The sequence below is a fragment of the Mytilus edulis genome, chromosome 12 (genome assembly GCF_963676685.1).
Source record: "Mytilus edulis chromosome 12, xbMytEdul2.2, whole genome shotgun sequence".
NCBI lineage: Eukaryota > Metazoa > Mollusca > Bivalvia > Mytilida > Mytilidae > Mytilus > Mytilus edulis.
The window spans coordinates 17,628,742-17,642,903 of record NC_092355.1 but is presented as its reverse complement, the minus strand read 5'-3'; the positions used below and the strand labels follow the sequence as shown (position 1 = coordinate 17,642,903).

Sequence of the window (14,162 nt, the reverse complement as noted above, 5' to 3'; positions counted from 1 at the left end):
TTATATTTGGCAATTTGGACTGATAGATATTGGATTATTGCATGCAGTGCTATCATTGATTTCTTAAAAACAAAGTTTATTAATGTAGTTATTGGTTAAAACAAATAAAATATGGACCAAATCAAGTACACCTTTAGGATGCGCTCGATTTTAGTGATTCAGCCCGAGGTGTTTTGGAATTTACAGGTTGGTTAGAACATTTTGTAGAAAATAAACACTAGCACATCATAGAAAAGCAAGTGAGTAATCTATGTTTCAAATTTTATAACGAAAATCTTTGTATTACACTTTTAAATTTTGAGGTGAAAATACGGTCATTTTAGCCATAGGGTCCACATGAACCTTAAAGGCTGTGGATTTTCTATAAAAATCTTGGTTTATTTGCCACAAAGTACTCTTTTTCTAGTAAATGCAATGAAACAGTAAATAATTATGCTTTCCATCAAGTTTCCCATTGGTATATGTACTGAATAGCTTATCTCTTTTATTCATTATATCTGTAGTTCTGATACAATTGTAGTTTGAAAAATTCGTACAAAAATGGCTACAAAAGGGGTCATAAACCTTAAACAAACTATATCGTTATTGGCCTACCGACCTACGATTTATCTATTAGAAAATACCGGAACTATGCATAAATTTGCGCGGAATTTATTTTCTTGATTTTTTTTATCTGACAAAATAAGCAAAAATAAACAACCTGCGAATTAACCCGCTATACAATATATTTATTAGCAAGACATGGAACTGTCGTTTGTTAGTGTTTAGTGGTGAGTTATTGTCATTTTGCATAGCTACCAATGCTATCCTTTCTATTAGCTTTATTGGCTTATTTAAATCTTATAGAATGAAATTCAAAACAGTGTGGCTGTGGCCATTGATTGACACATTAAATTCATCCATTGACTGGGACAATTTACGTGAACGTTTGTCTGTAACGACCATTGCAGTCCCAGTTATAGATGTGTCCTAAGTTGTGATAAGAACACACAGGGGTTACAGTGTTATTTCCATTTTGTTCCCTCTGTTTTTGTATTTGCTTAATTGTTTTACCTTACCTAGAAAATGTATACTGTAGTACATGTACAATCAACAACTAAAACTTTTAGGCAGGATTAATTTTTATTTGAATGTTTGTCTGAATCTGTTAGTCTGCTGTGTTGTATATTTGTGATGCATGTTTAATTTAGATTAACCTATCATGTCACTTTAGGTTGTTTATCTAATACTGTCAACTTAACTTTCATACAATTTTGAGGTTTAGCTAGCTACAAAACCAGATTTAACCCGTCATTTTATACTTAGTAATGAATATAGTAGGGTTGTTGATTGATAGCTTTTGAATAAAAAAGTAAAAACTTATCTCAAATATATTATTAATGTAATGTAAACTACTTTGGACACCCTACTTTTGTTAAATTGTTTTGTCTTTTTGTTTTATGTTGGTTTAGGATAGATAGATAGTTTATTAACGTCTCACCATTAATATTAGGAACTGAGACAAATCAATGTGATCTACATAAGGAAATGCATGTATAAAAGCAGGAATTACACAGTTGATTTCTATTTATTTGATGTCTTTGAGTTTTGATTTTGTCATTTGTATAGAGACCTTTCTTTTTGAATTTTCATTTGGACTTCATTATTATTTTCATTATTTTTTTTTATTATTTTACTCTCTACTACTCATTTAAGTAGAGACAGTCTTAGCTAATTTTTCATAAAACGTTTTATTTTTTCTTGATTGTTTAAGTTGTGTGGTATTGTAAAATCTTACAAATTTAACATTTACTGCAAACAGTTATTATATATTTGCAACTTTTCAATTCGCTAAAAGTCATTTTCCACCCTTATAGTGAAGAATCGGAACAAGCATCTTTAATGAATTACAACTACCATGCATGCAGAGTATATATACCTCATAAATATCTGAATACACAATTTTTTTTCTTCGAAAATTGAAATGTAACCCTGAATAGTTTCCTATACTCGTGAATACAACAAGACAGGTCATTATTGATTCACTTTATATTTTATGTTACTATATTTATGTGTACTCACATACAAAAGTGTCGGATTTTCTCTTTTAAACCATGAAATTGTATTTTGACTTGATTTTATGATTACAATAAAATGTTGTTTTAAATACCCGCGCCATTATAACTTTATTGTCTACAGGATATAGCTATCATGTGACCATATTTACCTTCCTTGTTGTGGCGACGGTTTTTATTTTATAACCATTTTGACGGCTTTTCATGATTTTCAAGGTATGATAATCTATACATAATCCATTTTAATCATTCCATTGTTTAATGTGACTGTCTTCATCATATTTACTAAAGCATACCAGTTTGTAATGTAAATTTAATACGGAATTGAATCACGCCTACATTACACACACATTTAACCTTGTATATATGTGTTCAGAGATCTAGATTTTCCATAGCTAATCTGTACTAAAGCTAGATAATATGATATTTACCAACTATCTATAATTATTTATTTCACTTCAGAAAGAATCATTGGGTCACCCACACACCCTTTTTTTGGAAAAAAATTGCCCTTTTCAAAGAGCGATATGCAACCACTTCAACATTATAAACTGATATGAGAAACTCATTGATATGAAAATGCAACCAATTTTAAATTAATAATATTTTGTAAGGTAGACCCATTCGGTCTTATAATTATCGAATTGACCTTTATGTACTAAAATAGAGAGACCGGTCATATCAACTGCATAACAAAAAGTAAAACAAAAAATTACCGAGCTCCAAAGAACTCACTGCTTTCGTTTGTTGTTAAGTTGGAATGATAATAGTTTATTCAGACTAATTTCAGATAAGACACATACAATGTCTACCATGCACAACATGCATAACCTTGAACTTCAGCTTTATCGCAAAATTTCCTAATAACCAGATTTGGTTATTTATCAATGGATCTATTTCAAATGATTTACTTCCTTGTGAAAAGAAATCACTTGATACGCGTACATTTTTGGCTAGAAAATAAAAATACGATGATTGTGTGCATTTACGGACCTAAAAGCCTATGGAGTCCCTTTGCCTCTACCTAGGATACGAATGGTCTGTTACAAAGTTTTGCTAATAATGATGAGATTGAATCCCTAGACATAATAACGTTCTGGATTTTTGATGGCGGATCTAGTAAAATATGCTAGTAGTTATCAAAGGTACCAGTATTATAATTTAGTACGCCATACGCACCTTTCGTCTACATAAGACTCATTAGTGACGCTCATATCAAAATATTTATAAAGCCAAACAAGTACAAAGTTGAAGAGCATTGAGGATCAAAAATTCTAAAAAGTTGTGCCAAATACGGCTAAGGTAATCTATGCCTGGGATAAGAAAGTCCTTAGTTTTTCAAAAAATCTAAAGTTTTGTAAACAGGAAATTTATTAAAATGACCACATTATTTATATTCATGTCAACACCGAAATGTTGACTACTGGGCTGGTGATACCCTCGGGGACGAAACGTCCACCAGCAGTGGCATCGACCCAGTGGTTTAAATAGTTATCAAAGGTACTAGGATGATGATTTAGTACGCCAGACGCGCGTTTCGTCTACATAAGACTCACCAGTGACGCTCATATCAAAATATTTATAAAGCCAAACAAGCACAAAGTTGAAGAGCATTGAGGATCCAAAATTCCAAAAAGTTGTGCCAAATACGGCTAAGGTAATCTAAAAAAGGTTAAGAATTATTGAAAATCAACAGTGTTAAAATAATCATAACATCGTCATATTAAAATGATGTGTAAAACATAAGTTATTTTGTAATATCATAACAATTTCTTTATCCTTTTTGCAGTATTATGGCCTGATTAAAAAAACCATTCAAAATCTTAGGACCAATTTTGACCATTCGTGAACTTACACCTTTTTACGGAATGTGAAACTTTACTTTTACAATAAAAAAGTAGAGAGTTATAAAGATTTAGAACTTGTAAGATTGGTAAAATATCTTAACTAGATTAGTTTGCAGTTTGATGGTCAATTCAATTACTGTGAACGTATGTGTTTAATGAGTGATGCAAAAGAGGGACGAATGATACCAGAGGGACGAAAGATACCAGAGGGACGAAAGATACCAGAGGGACAGGCAAATTAATCCATTGTCAGATAAACAGAATATAATTATGAATGTTAAAGGCAGTCAGATAAGGGAACTTAAAAAGAATGTCATTGTGGCCTCTTTAGAATGAGATTCTAGAAAACGGGTGCTTAATGGTCGTTATTTTTATTCTTTTAGCCATATTTTCTTCATTTCACTATTTCGCCCATCAATTTATAATTCGTTGCCATATCCAGACTCTGAACTGTAAAACATATTGTTTTGATCTATTTATTTAAAAAATCGATCATTCCAGAACTTGTTCAAACTGAACTTTTAATAAAGAATAAGAAAAACTGATTTATGACAATTCATTAATATATTCATATTGTTTATACACAAACAAGATTTATTTGACATTGTCGGATGATACTTTTAATTTCAGATTTAGAGTTGCTGCACCAGTCTTGATAATCTAATAATAGATAGATCCTACAATTTTAATGCGTTTTTTGATCGGGTTTTATTACTATATATTTGACATAGATAATCTACTACTTGAGTATTTATACAAAATAAACTCTTTTTTGGCATTTAACTGTACTAATTGCTCTGCACAGATCTGCATTTCGACCATAAATACCTCTTCGGTGATAAACAAGGCTAGATATTTGAAAGTTCCATATCTTATTAAACATGTCGAACAAATAAAAAACAACAACATATAAGTATCGTAATAGATAACTGGTCTAGCAGTTCATTAACCAAGTATTCTTACTTGTTTGTGCAATAAAATATGCGAATCTCATTTCTCTTCAAGAGTCTCATTTTGATCGCTATTGATCTTTTAGTGATGCCAAAAGTCAAAATATTTTTTATTCAAAAATTTTTAAACAAAAGAAGCGCTTAAAAAGGAAAAAAATAATAATGAATGTGGCCAAAACCCGACGAATAACCTGAGCCATAAATACGTTAGTAATGACTTCTGAATTACTATTATTCATTATTTTTGTTGAAAGTTTAGACCAATGTTTAACAAAACGTTTGTTTTGCGTAATTCATTTTAGCTGCAACCACTGCAGCAGATAAAAGCTCTGTCTACGAATCGAATATCATTATTGACTCATTTTTGTTATTTGACATATTCGATCGTAGATTGCAGTTTAAGATTTCCATAAGATTAAAGGTCGTTAAAATCACACAGTTTCCACAATACGTATACATCCAAATTGTGGGTTATGGAGCCTTCGATGTTCACTCATAAACACAACCATTTGTTCCCTAGCACTTGGGCCTTTGGAATAGATCAATTAAAGAACCTTTTAGTTTTTTTATTATTATAATTATGTTAGAAGAAAAGGCAATATTTGGCAAACATAGATCCCGTCCTTCGCTCTTAACACTAGCTCAACATTTTCAATAAGTGTCGACTGAAGGGAAACAACCCAAACAAATAAGTCGGTTATATTGGGACAATAACGGAAATATTCAATAACATATATTGAGTAATCCACGAATATGAACGTAGATAACAAAATTTTCCCGGTTTATGTCCGAATCGGGGGATATTTCTAAAATAATTAAGAAAAAAGGCGTAACGTAAAAGCAACTTTTTAAAAATGATTTATTAAAAAATGTTATTATTAATCTTACAATTTTACATTTCTTTTACCGTATGTAAGGTAACCCTATATGTATTTAAATATAGTCTTAGACGGCGGAAAATCAACGTGGGTAATTTGCGTAACTAGGTCAGTAATCCCATTAATTGACGACATTGTAACCAAGTGATGCATTAACTAACATGAATGCCAGGAAATAGCATACACTGATAATATCGTTAGTTGTTTACATATTTGATGAAAAAAACAACAACATCATAACTAATCTACAGAAATCAAGTTTGCACATAACTACTGGACAAAACAAAAAAGGCATGAAGTTGTCCGTGGTAGTGGGTGGCACCAACACCCGTGGCATATTTTTTAACGACCTGTCATTATCCAATCGAAAACCGTGAACTATGACAAGCCATAATCATCAAAATGAAAAAATATATCATATTCACATTTTGTTTGTTAAGTTAAAACTACAGTTTCAACCATTTGTAAAATTCAAGAATCATTTGTTTTGTAGAATGGCGAGTAATTGGACTGTTTGTGGTGTATGTAATTTCAGAAACATCAACAAAGCATCAGTCGTGTGGTGTTCAGAATGTGACGAGGGACTTTGTGGCGAGTGTAAAGAGCACCATGGTGCATCAAAATCAACTAGGAACCATGACACTATTTCCATTACAGAATATCAGAAGCTACCATCACATGTGTTACAGATAACACAAACATGTCAAAAACACAAAGAACACTATCAAACATTCTGTAAGAAACATGATTGCCCGTGCTGTAGGCGGTGTGTTATTGAGACACATAATGATTGTAATGATTTGACAGCAATAGAGGACATCGTCAAAAATGTCAAGTCATCGAATGCGTGGTTAGAGGTAGAACAAATATTGGTCCAAATGTTGAAAAATATACAAAGAATTCGTAACGATCGCACAGAAAATTTGAAATGTCTACAGGATCAGAGGGTAGAGATTGAACGTGATTTAAACCAAACCCGGAAAATAATCAACGACCACTTAGACAAAATACAGAACAAACTAATTAAAGAATTATATGCTAATGAAGAAAATGAAAGTAAGAGAATTAAGCTGTTGTTGTGTGAGATTCAAGACATTGAAAAGGGAATTTCTAACCTCCAAGGTAACCAAAATAACATAAGGCAACATGCATCAGAACTTCAAACATTTTTAGCATTAAAGCACATCGAAAAAGAAGTTTCTGATAAAGAAGAATGTATTAAGTCCATCCTTAAGAATGAGGACATGAAGATAAAAACACTGGCTTTGGAGGTTAACAAAGACGTACAAAACATTTGCAGGGCTGGTTGTTTTGGGTCCGTTAGTGTTGATTCAAAATCGTGCAAAGTTGTTATTGACAGTAACAAAAACAAAGAAGCTCAGATAATGATACCTAGTTTAATTTTCAAATGCATAGATGATATCAAACTAAGCAACAAAATGCAAATTGATTTGCAATCTGCTGGAGATGTTACAGGTTGCGCAATTCTACCAAAGGACAAGATAATATTCTGTGATTATAATAATCGAAATTTAATTGTGTTGAAAAGCAAAAGTAAGCTCGAGTTTAAAATTCGGCTAGATACACGCGCATTTGATTTAGCATATTTTGAAAGAGAAAGTTCCATTGTCGTTACCAGTGGCTATGGTTCAAAAGTTATTCACATTATTGACCCTAACAGCAGAACAATCAAGAGAACTATACAAAGTAGTGATACTTCATATGGTATAGCACTGAATAAAACTGTCCTGGTATACTGTAAGGCAGATAAAGGAATAATGGAAGTTCAATGGAATGGTGAATCAGAAAAGGCACTTGTTCAATTTAATATGCCACACTATTCGTATGTTGCAGTGCATGGTGACAATATTTATTATACAAATAAAGACAACAATTCTGTAACATGCTATGATATCCACAGGAATCTTAAATGGGAATTTAAGGATACACAAAACCTGCGATATCCACAGGGTATATCTGTAGACAACAATGGAAACGTGTATGTGGTCAGTAGGGATACAAACAGCGTTGTCATCATAACCCCTGATGGAAAGCGTTGCAGAACAATATTGTCCTCTCGTGATGGCCTTAGTTATCCACGCGCATTGCATTTTGAACCAACAAGTAACAAGTTGTTAGTTACAAATCAAAACAAGTCCGCATTTCTATATGATGTTTCTTGAAAAAAGAACTGTCGACTTTTAACTGCGAACTTCGTTGTAATTTATTGCTTTCATTATTTACTATGTTTACGCACATATTCTCAGATAATTATAAAATGTTAGTAGTTTTTATGCAATACGATGGAAAATAAAATTACCAAATCAGTGTCTTCATCACGGAACATCATATTTTAATTTGATTAATACTTATTTATTCTTGTTTTATAAAGAGTTGAGCAGCTTATATACATTTGTTATAAATATAATACAAAAACAAAATCAAAACACTTCTAATTTTTATAGTACATACTTTTCCCGTGTACTAAGTAACTACGCTTGAATGACCACACGGATAAGATTTCATTGTATCGTAATCGAGATATTGAAATAAAAATTGCTACTGGCTATTTGGAAAAATATGTTGTGTTCCAAATTTAACTAAACAGTTGTTAATTAGTTTTCATATTTTTTTTTATTTTTTATTATTATTTTTTTAATTTTAATTTTTTATTGAAATCTGTACATTTGTAAGTAATGAAAACATCGAATACCGGTACCTTATCCCGGCCTCGTTAATGTTAGTAATAGATCATGCAAATATATATGTGTTAGTATTTGTTAGTTCATTTGACAAAACAAATGTATCAGCTGTAGTTACAATATAATACCGCATTTTTCATTTGCATTAAAAAAAAAAACTAAATAGTTTTAGTTTTCATATTAATTTTTAACAGGTCGAGAACTGTAGAATTCTTTACGTCAGAATATATTTGCATAGTAATTTCCCAAACACAAGGCCAATACGGCCTTGAAAAACTGACCAATGGACTCAATGAGCTACAATGCATTGTGGGCTACTACGAATTTACTGCAACCGGAAAACACGTGGAATTAGTGGAAGAACTGTCAACTAATATAGTGTCTGTGATTCTTAAAATATATGTTTTTGTTCTGCGAATGTGATTATTGTAAAATATATAACATAATCTTCAATTTGCATGCTCAGATTAAAAAAGTATTGTTTACGGGCTTCACTATTCGACTTTCTTTTTCGATTTGTAAAAGTTTTTGAACAGGTTTTTTTTTCATTGTTATGCATTGTACCTGTGCAATAATTTTACGACCTGAAACAGTGATATTTCAGATATAATGACCACTGTCCATTATGAAATTTTTTGCGCTCTTTTAAACCTGTATAATGTCATTCCAAAATCATTTCTGCCTAGAAAAACACGAAAACTTTCATTGAAACACTTCTTTTAGTACTGGATGTGTAAAAATGTTATCAGGACCTGAACTAAAAGTAAGAACTTCATAATAATTAGTATGCTAAAAATAAGTGTTATGAAAGCGGCAGGGCGGATCCAGCCATTTAAAAAAAAGGGGGGGGGTCCTAACCCAGAACAAAAAGGGGGGGGGGGGTCCCAACTACATATCCCCATTCAAATGCATTGATCGTTCCAAAAAAAGGGGGATCCAACCCCCGGAACTCCCCCCCCCCCCCCACACCTTGGATCCGCCACTGAGCGGGTACGGTATATAGCTTAATATATTTTGTATAGCTTCATCCATCGATAAAGTCCGTTTGTTGCTAATTTTATCACAAAATATACCTCAGAGGTTTTTTTATCGTTCGGCTGCTGTCATGTTGATGTATGTGGAATATCTCCATGATATATTAAGCCACAGTGGGTGCCATATTACCTATTATTCTTATTCTAAAACGTGCTTTGTATATAGAAATAAGAAGATGAGATATGAGTGCCAAATGAGACATCTTTCTAAAAAAGACATAGTTTAGTAAAGGAAGCATTCATAGGTTCAATGCCGAAAGTACGCTATAAATGACCCCAAAATTACTTGTGAAAAACAATCCAAAAAAAAAAACAAAACAAAAAACAAAAAAAATGGCCCAACATAATATATAAAAGGAGAAGAAATCTATCTAATAAATAAAAACGTATATAGGTTTGTATACATATAGGAGCCTGTATTTCAGTGGTTGTCGTTTGTTTATGTGTTTCATATTTGCTAAGGCCGTTAGTTTTATCGTTGAGTTGTTTTATATTGTCTTATATAGCTGACTATGCGGTATGGGCTTTGCTCATTGTTGAAGGCCGAACGGTGACCTATAAATGTTAAATGGTCCCTTGTGCACATTTGTCCCATTGGCAATCATGCCACATCTTCTTTTTTTATATTAGATCCAACGCTGCAATTTTTACAAAAGTTATCAAATGTTCCTCCTCATCGCACATACATATGAATAACATCATTACAGCTTATTTCCTAATGTATGTAGAGCAAAACTACTATGCCTATATTATATATTGCAAGCATTATATTATATATTGCAAGCATTAGGAAATCAGCTATAATGATTTATTGAGTTTAGCAAATGTCCGATCTCTTTAAAAAAACGAAAACAAAATGAAACTACAGTTGCTGACTTCACTACCTTCAAAACAAAGGAAACAGTTTGGAAGTCTCACATATTATGTGACAAAAATAAATACTTATAGATTTTGTTAACACTGCCATGTATGTAAATATTTCTTCGCCTTTTTTACGAAAACAAAATTCAAGGATCACACATTTGCCTTTAATTATCTATAAGGAAATTGCTGTATTCGTGATTATTAGCACCGGCTGTTATCGACGGCTTACTTTACACTAGTAAGTTTGTCGCATTGGGTAATTGTGTTTTTCGCTGTGGTTTCGTTGCTGTCTGGTGGACGAATACATGAAATCTCCGTGCCATCATCAAACATATTAATGGCTATTTATCGGGTAATTTAAACCCTTTTTTTCGCATAGAAACAACTCTTCGTTAATCTGAGCATGGAAGGAATATATTGTATCACGAACTATAAATGATTATACATGAGTTACAATGTATGACTAAAATTAACAAAGACCCATCGAAGCAACATTTGATACAAAAATTTAACAATACTTTTAGATATTTGGATGATATATTGGCTCTCAATAATGACGACTTCAGTATGTATACTAAAGAAATTTATCCTGTTGAACTTACTTTAAATAAAGCTAATACTAACAATGACCACTGCCCTTTCCTCGATCTTGATATCTATATCATTAACGGGAACAATGGGGAAGCTTTATACAAAAATTTATGATAAAAGAGATGATTTTTCATTTCCTATCGTTAATTATCCATTTTTAAATGGTGAAGTTCCCTTGTCACCATCTTATGGTGTTTATATATCTCAACTTGTACGATTCGCTCGTGTATGTAACAACGTATTAGATTTTAGCGAGAGAAGTTTATGTATTACTGAACAAATATTACACCAGAGTTTTTGATATCACAAACTGGTCAAAACATTTCCTAAATTTTATCACCGGTATAAGGAAAGCATTCGTAAATATAACTCAACATGCAGACATCTTATACGTTCAGGTATTTCACATCCAATCTTTTATGGTAATATTCTTTACAAAGCACAAAAATGTCAGTATTCACCTCAAAAGCTTACAAAACCTTTAAACATATTTATTAAGAAGGGATATAGTTACGATACTGTTGTCAGGTCATTAAAGATTGCATATTTTGACTTGAATATTGATTCACTTATAGGGTCTTTGCATCGGAACTAAACACATGTTCTTCTCATATATCTTATGATAGTATGATACTAAACCCCTAACGGGAGGGATTGTGCCTGATATTCATATGATGAAGACAATAATCTTTCAATCAGTTTAATTGAGGTCTGGAGCTGGCATGTTATTTATGTATTATTGTCATTTTATTCATTTTCTTTTGTTACATCTTCTGACATCGGACTTGGACTTCTCTTGAACTGAATTTTAATGTGCGTATTGTTATGCGTTTACTTTTCTACATTGGCTAGAGTTATAGGGGGAGGGTTGAGATCTCATAAACATGTTTAACCCCGCCGCAATTTTGCGCCTGCCCCAATTCAGGAGCCTCTGGCCTTTGTTCGTCTTGTATGATTTTTAATTTTAGTTTCTTGTGTATAATTTGGAGTTTAGTATGACGTCCATTATCACTGTACTAGTATACATATTTTTAGGGGCCAGCTGAAGGACACCTACGGGTGCGGGAATTCTCGCTACATTGAAGACTCATTGGTGGCCTTCGGCTGTTGTCTCCACTATGGTCGGGTTGTTGTCGCTTTGACATATTCCCCATTTCCTTTCTCAATTATATACACAAAATGAAAAACTAAGCGAAATTGTGAATTCCGCATTGCACGACAAAATGTGTTGTCTTTCAGTAAATAACACGTGTTTTCGGTTGATTGTAAACACGTAGTAGTCCATCATGCATTGTTACTCATTTAATGGATTTGTCAAAAACCTAGGTAAAAAACAAATGCGTCACATGTAAATTAACAATAACATGTGCGAGAACATAAGTATGCTAATGTATGCATTTCAAAATAAGGTAGTGGTCCCGACCTGTTTAAACATCCTACTATTTAATCTTTGGATCGATTTAACTTTTCTTTCATTTAAATAAAGAGTAACAAATATGACATGCCCCTCGCTCTAAGTTTCATAGTATATACCTTTCTATACACTAACCGACACTTAAACTTATAGATTTGACCAAATACTAATTACCACTGTTTTGAATATATAATAGATAATGATATTTGAAATACGTTGTCCAAATTTGGAAAACTGCTTCATTTAAAATCAATCTCTTTTAACCAAGATTTAATCTATGCAAGTATTGTTCCTTTCATTCCTAAAATGTTGACGCTTTTGAAACTGTTTATGTAGTTGTACATGCTCAAGTAATAGTCGTTTTTGTTTTTTGATGCATAGGATGTTTTATCAGTTATCTATCCTGTGTCATGAAAAAAATATTTTAACTTCAAAATTTCGAATTTGATTTACTATTTGGGTTGGAAAATATACATGATCCATAGTTAATGAATTTAATAATTTATTAATGTTAAATAAAGTCAGTAAACAATCCGCTATTGCGCGATGTCTAATCACTTGATATAACGCAACAACGTATTTCAAAGGAGAAACCCGAAGAGTATCACAAGTTTGGTAAGATCAGCTCACTACTCCGGAGCACATTAAAACACCCCAGTTTTTCTTTTTCGTTTGTCTATTGGTCATTTCTCGTTTGTCAGTTTGATTTCGACTCAAGATTTATTATATATATATATGGTTTATGTGACATTCTCTCTACACTTACATGACTAAGACATATAGACTGAATCGGAGTATGTTTTTGTTTTCGACGTGTGTGCCCCTAACAGACAATTGAGTGTCTGCACTATACACATTTTTCTTTTTAAAATATGAAAGTTATACAGGTTATATAAACTTAAGACTTTCATATATTTTCCAGTAGATAAAAGGTAGGAATATTTCTGTCATATAAATATTGATGTTCTGTTTTGTCCCATACTAAATCATGCACTCTTCCTGATGTAATGGCTATTATTACGTCAGTGTGTGTGACAGCTGTTATCATGTCACTACGTTGGCATTCCTCCTTCGTCAAGTTCTTGTGAAGATGGTTTCCCTTCGAGTTAATTCCTTTTAACGACTGATTGACGATGATTTAGGTAATATGATATCCAACACATGTACTGTTTTCATTTGAATTATCATAAAAAATAATTAGTAATGATTGTTCGACGCGTAGTTTATAAACTATTAACAATTAATATAATATCCATTGATAATTTAAAACTACAAATTTTATTTAAAAAGTATCAATTGTTTTTGACAATCGTGTGTCACCATGTTTTAGATATACCGTATAGAGGGTTATTTCCTCATCAGGGGCAAAAAAGTATACGAAAAATGTTGGTGGTTTTTATTTTGGCGGATTCTTAAATCTCAAATAATTTTTTTGGCGGATACTGAAATTGTTGTATATAAAATATTGAAAAATTGAGAAGCAACTTTAATGATTTGTTTACCTAAATGACGTCTTCTGTATTGAACTTAACCGGAACGTTGATGTTGTTACTAATTAGGTAATAAAGTTTTCAAGACTGATTTACATCTCTTATGTAATTTGACACTTATTTATAAAGGGTAATTACCTGATAGAGTACCTTACTCTCATAATCTATTTGACACTAATTAATAAGGATATAACGTGACATTCATTTTATAAAATACATGTATGTTCGATACCCTTTTTGTTCATGTTGTTAAGGATTATATTCTCTTGTGTTAATTCAATACTAAACATATGGAAATTTGCAATTTGATGACTGATAGATATGGGATTATTTCATGC

At 32.0% G+C, this 14,162-nt stretch overlaps 1 protein-coding gene across 1 annotated transcript; it reads left to right on the top strand.

The window, feature by feature from the left end:
- The first annotated feature begins 2,199 nt into the window (after positions 1-2,199).
- Positions 2,200-8,300, top strand: LOC139497368 (uncharacterized). Its single transcript, XM_071285579.1, has 2 exons — positions 2,200-2,270; positions 6,223-8,300. Exon 2 carries the CDS (start codon positions 6,224-6,226, stop codon positions 7,910-7,912), a length of 1,689 nt encoding a protein of 562 aa, XP_071141680.1. The 5' UTR covers positions 2,200-2,270; position 6,223; the 3' UTR covers positions 7,913-8,300.
- The last annotated feature ends 5,862 nt before the right edge of the window (positions 8,301-14,162 follow it).

Excerpts from the sequence above, each read along its gene's own strand:
- LOC139497368 (XM_071285579.1), top strand. The coding sequence starts at position 6,224 with ATGGCGAGTAATTGGACTGTTTGTGGTGTATGTAATTTCAGAAACATC.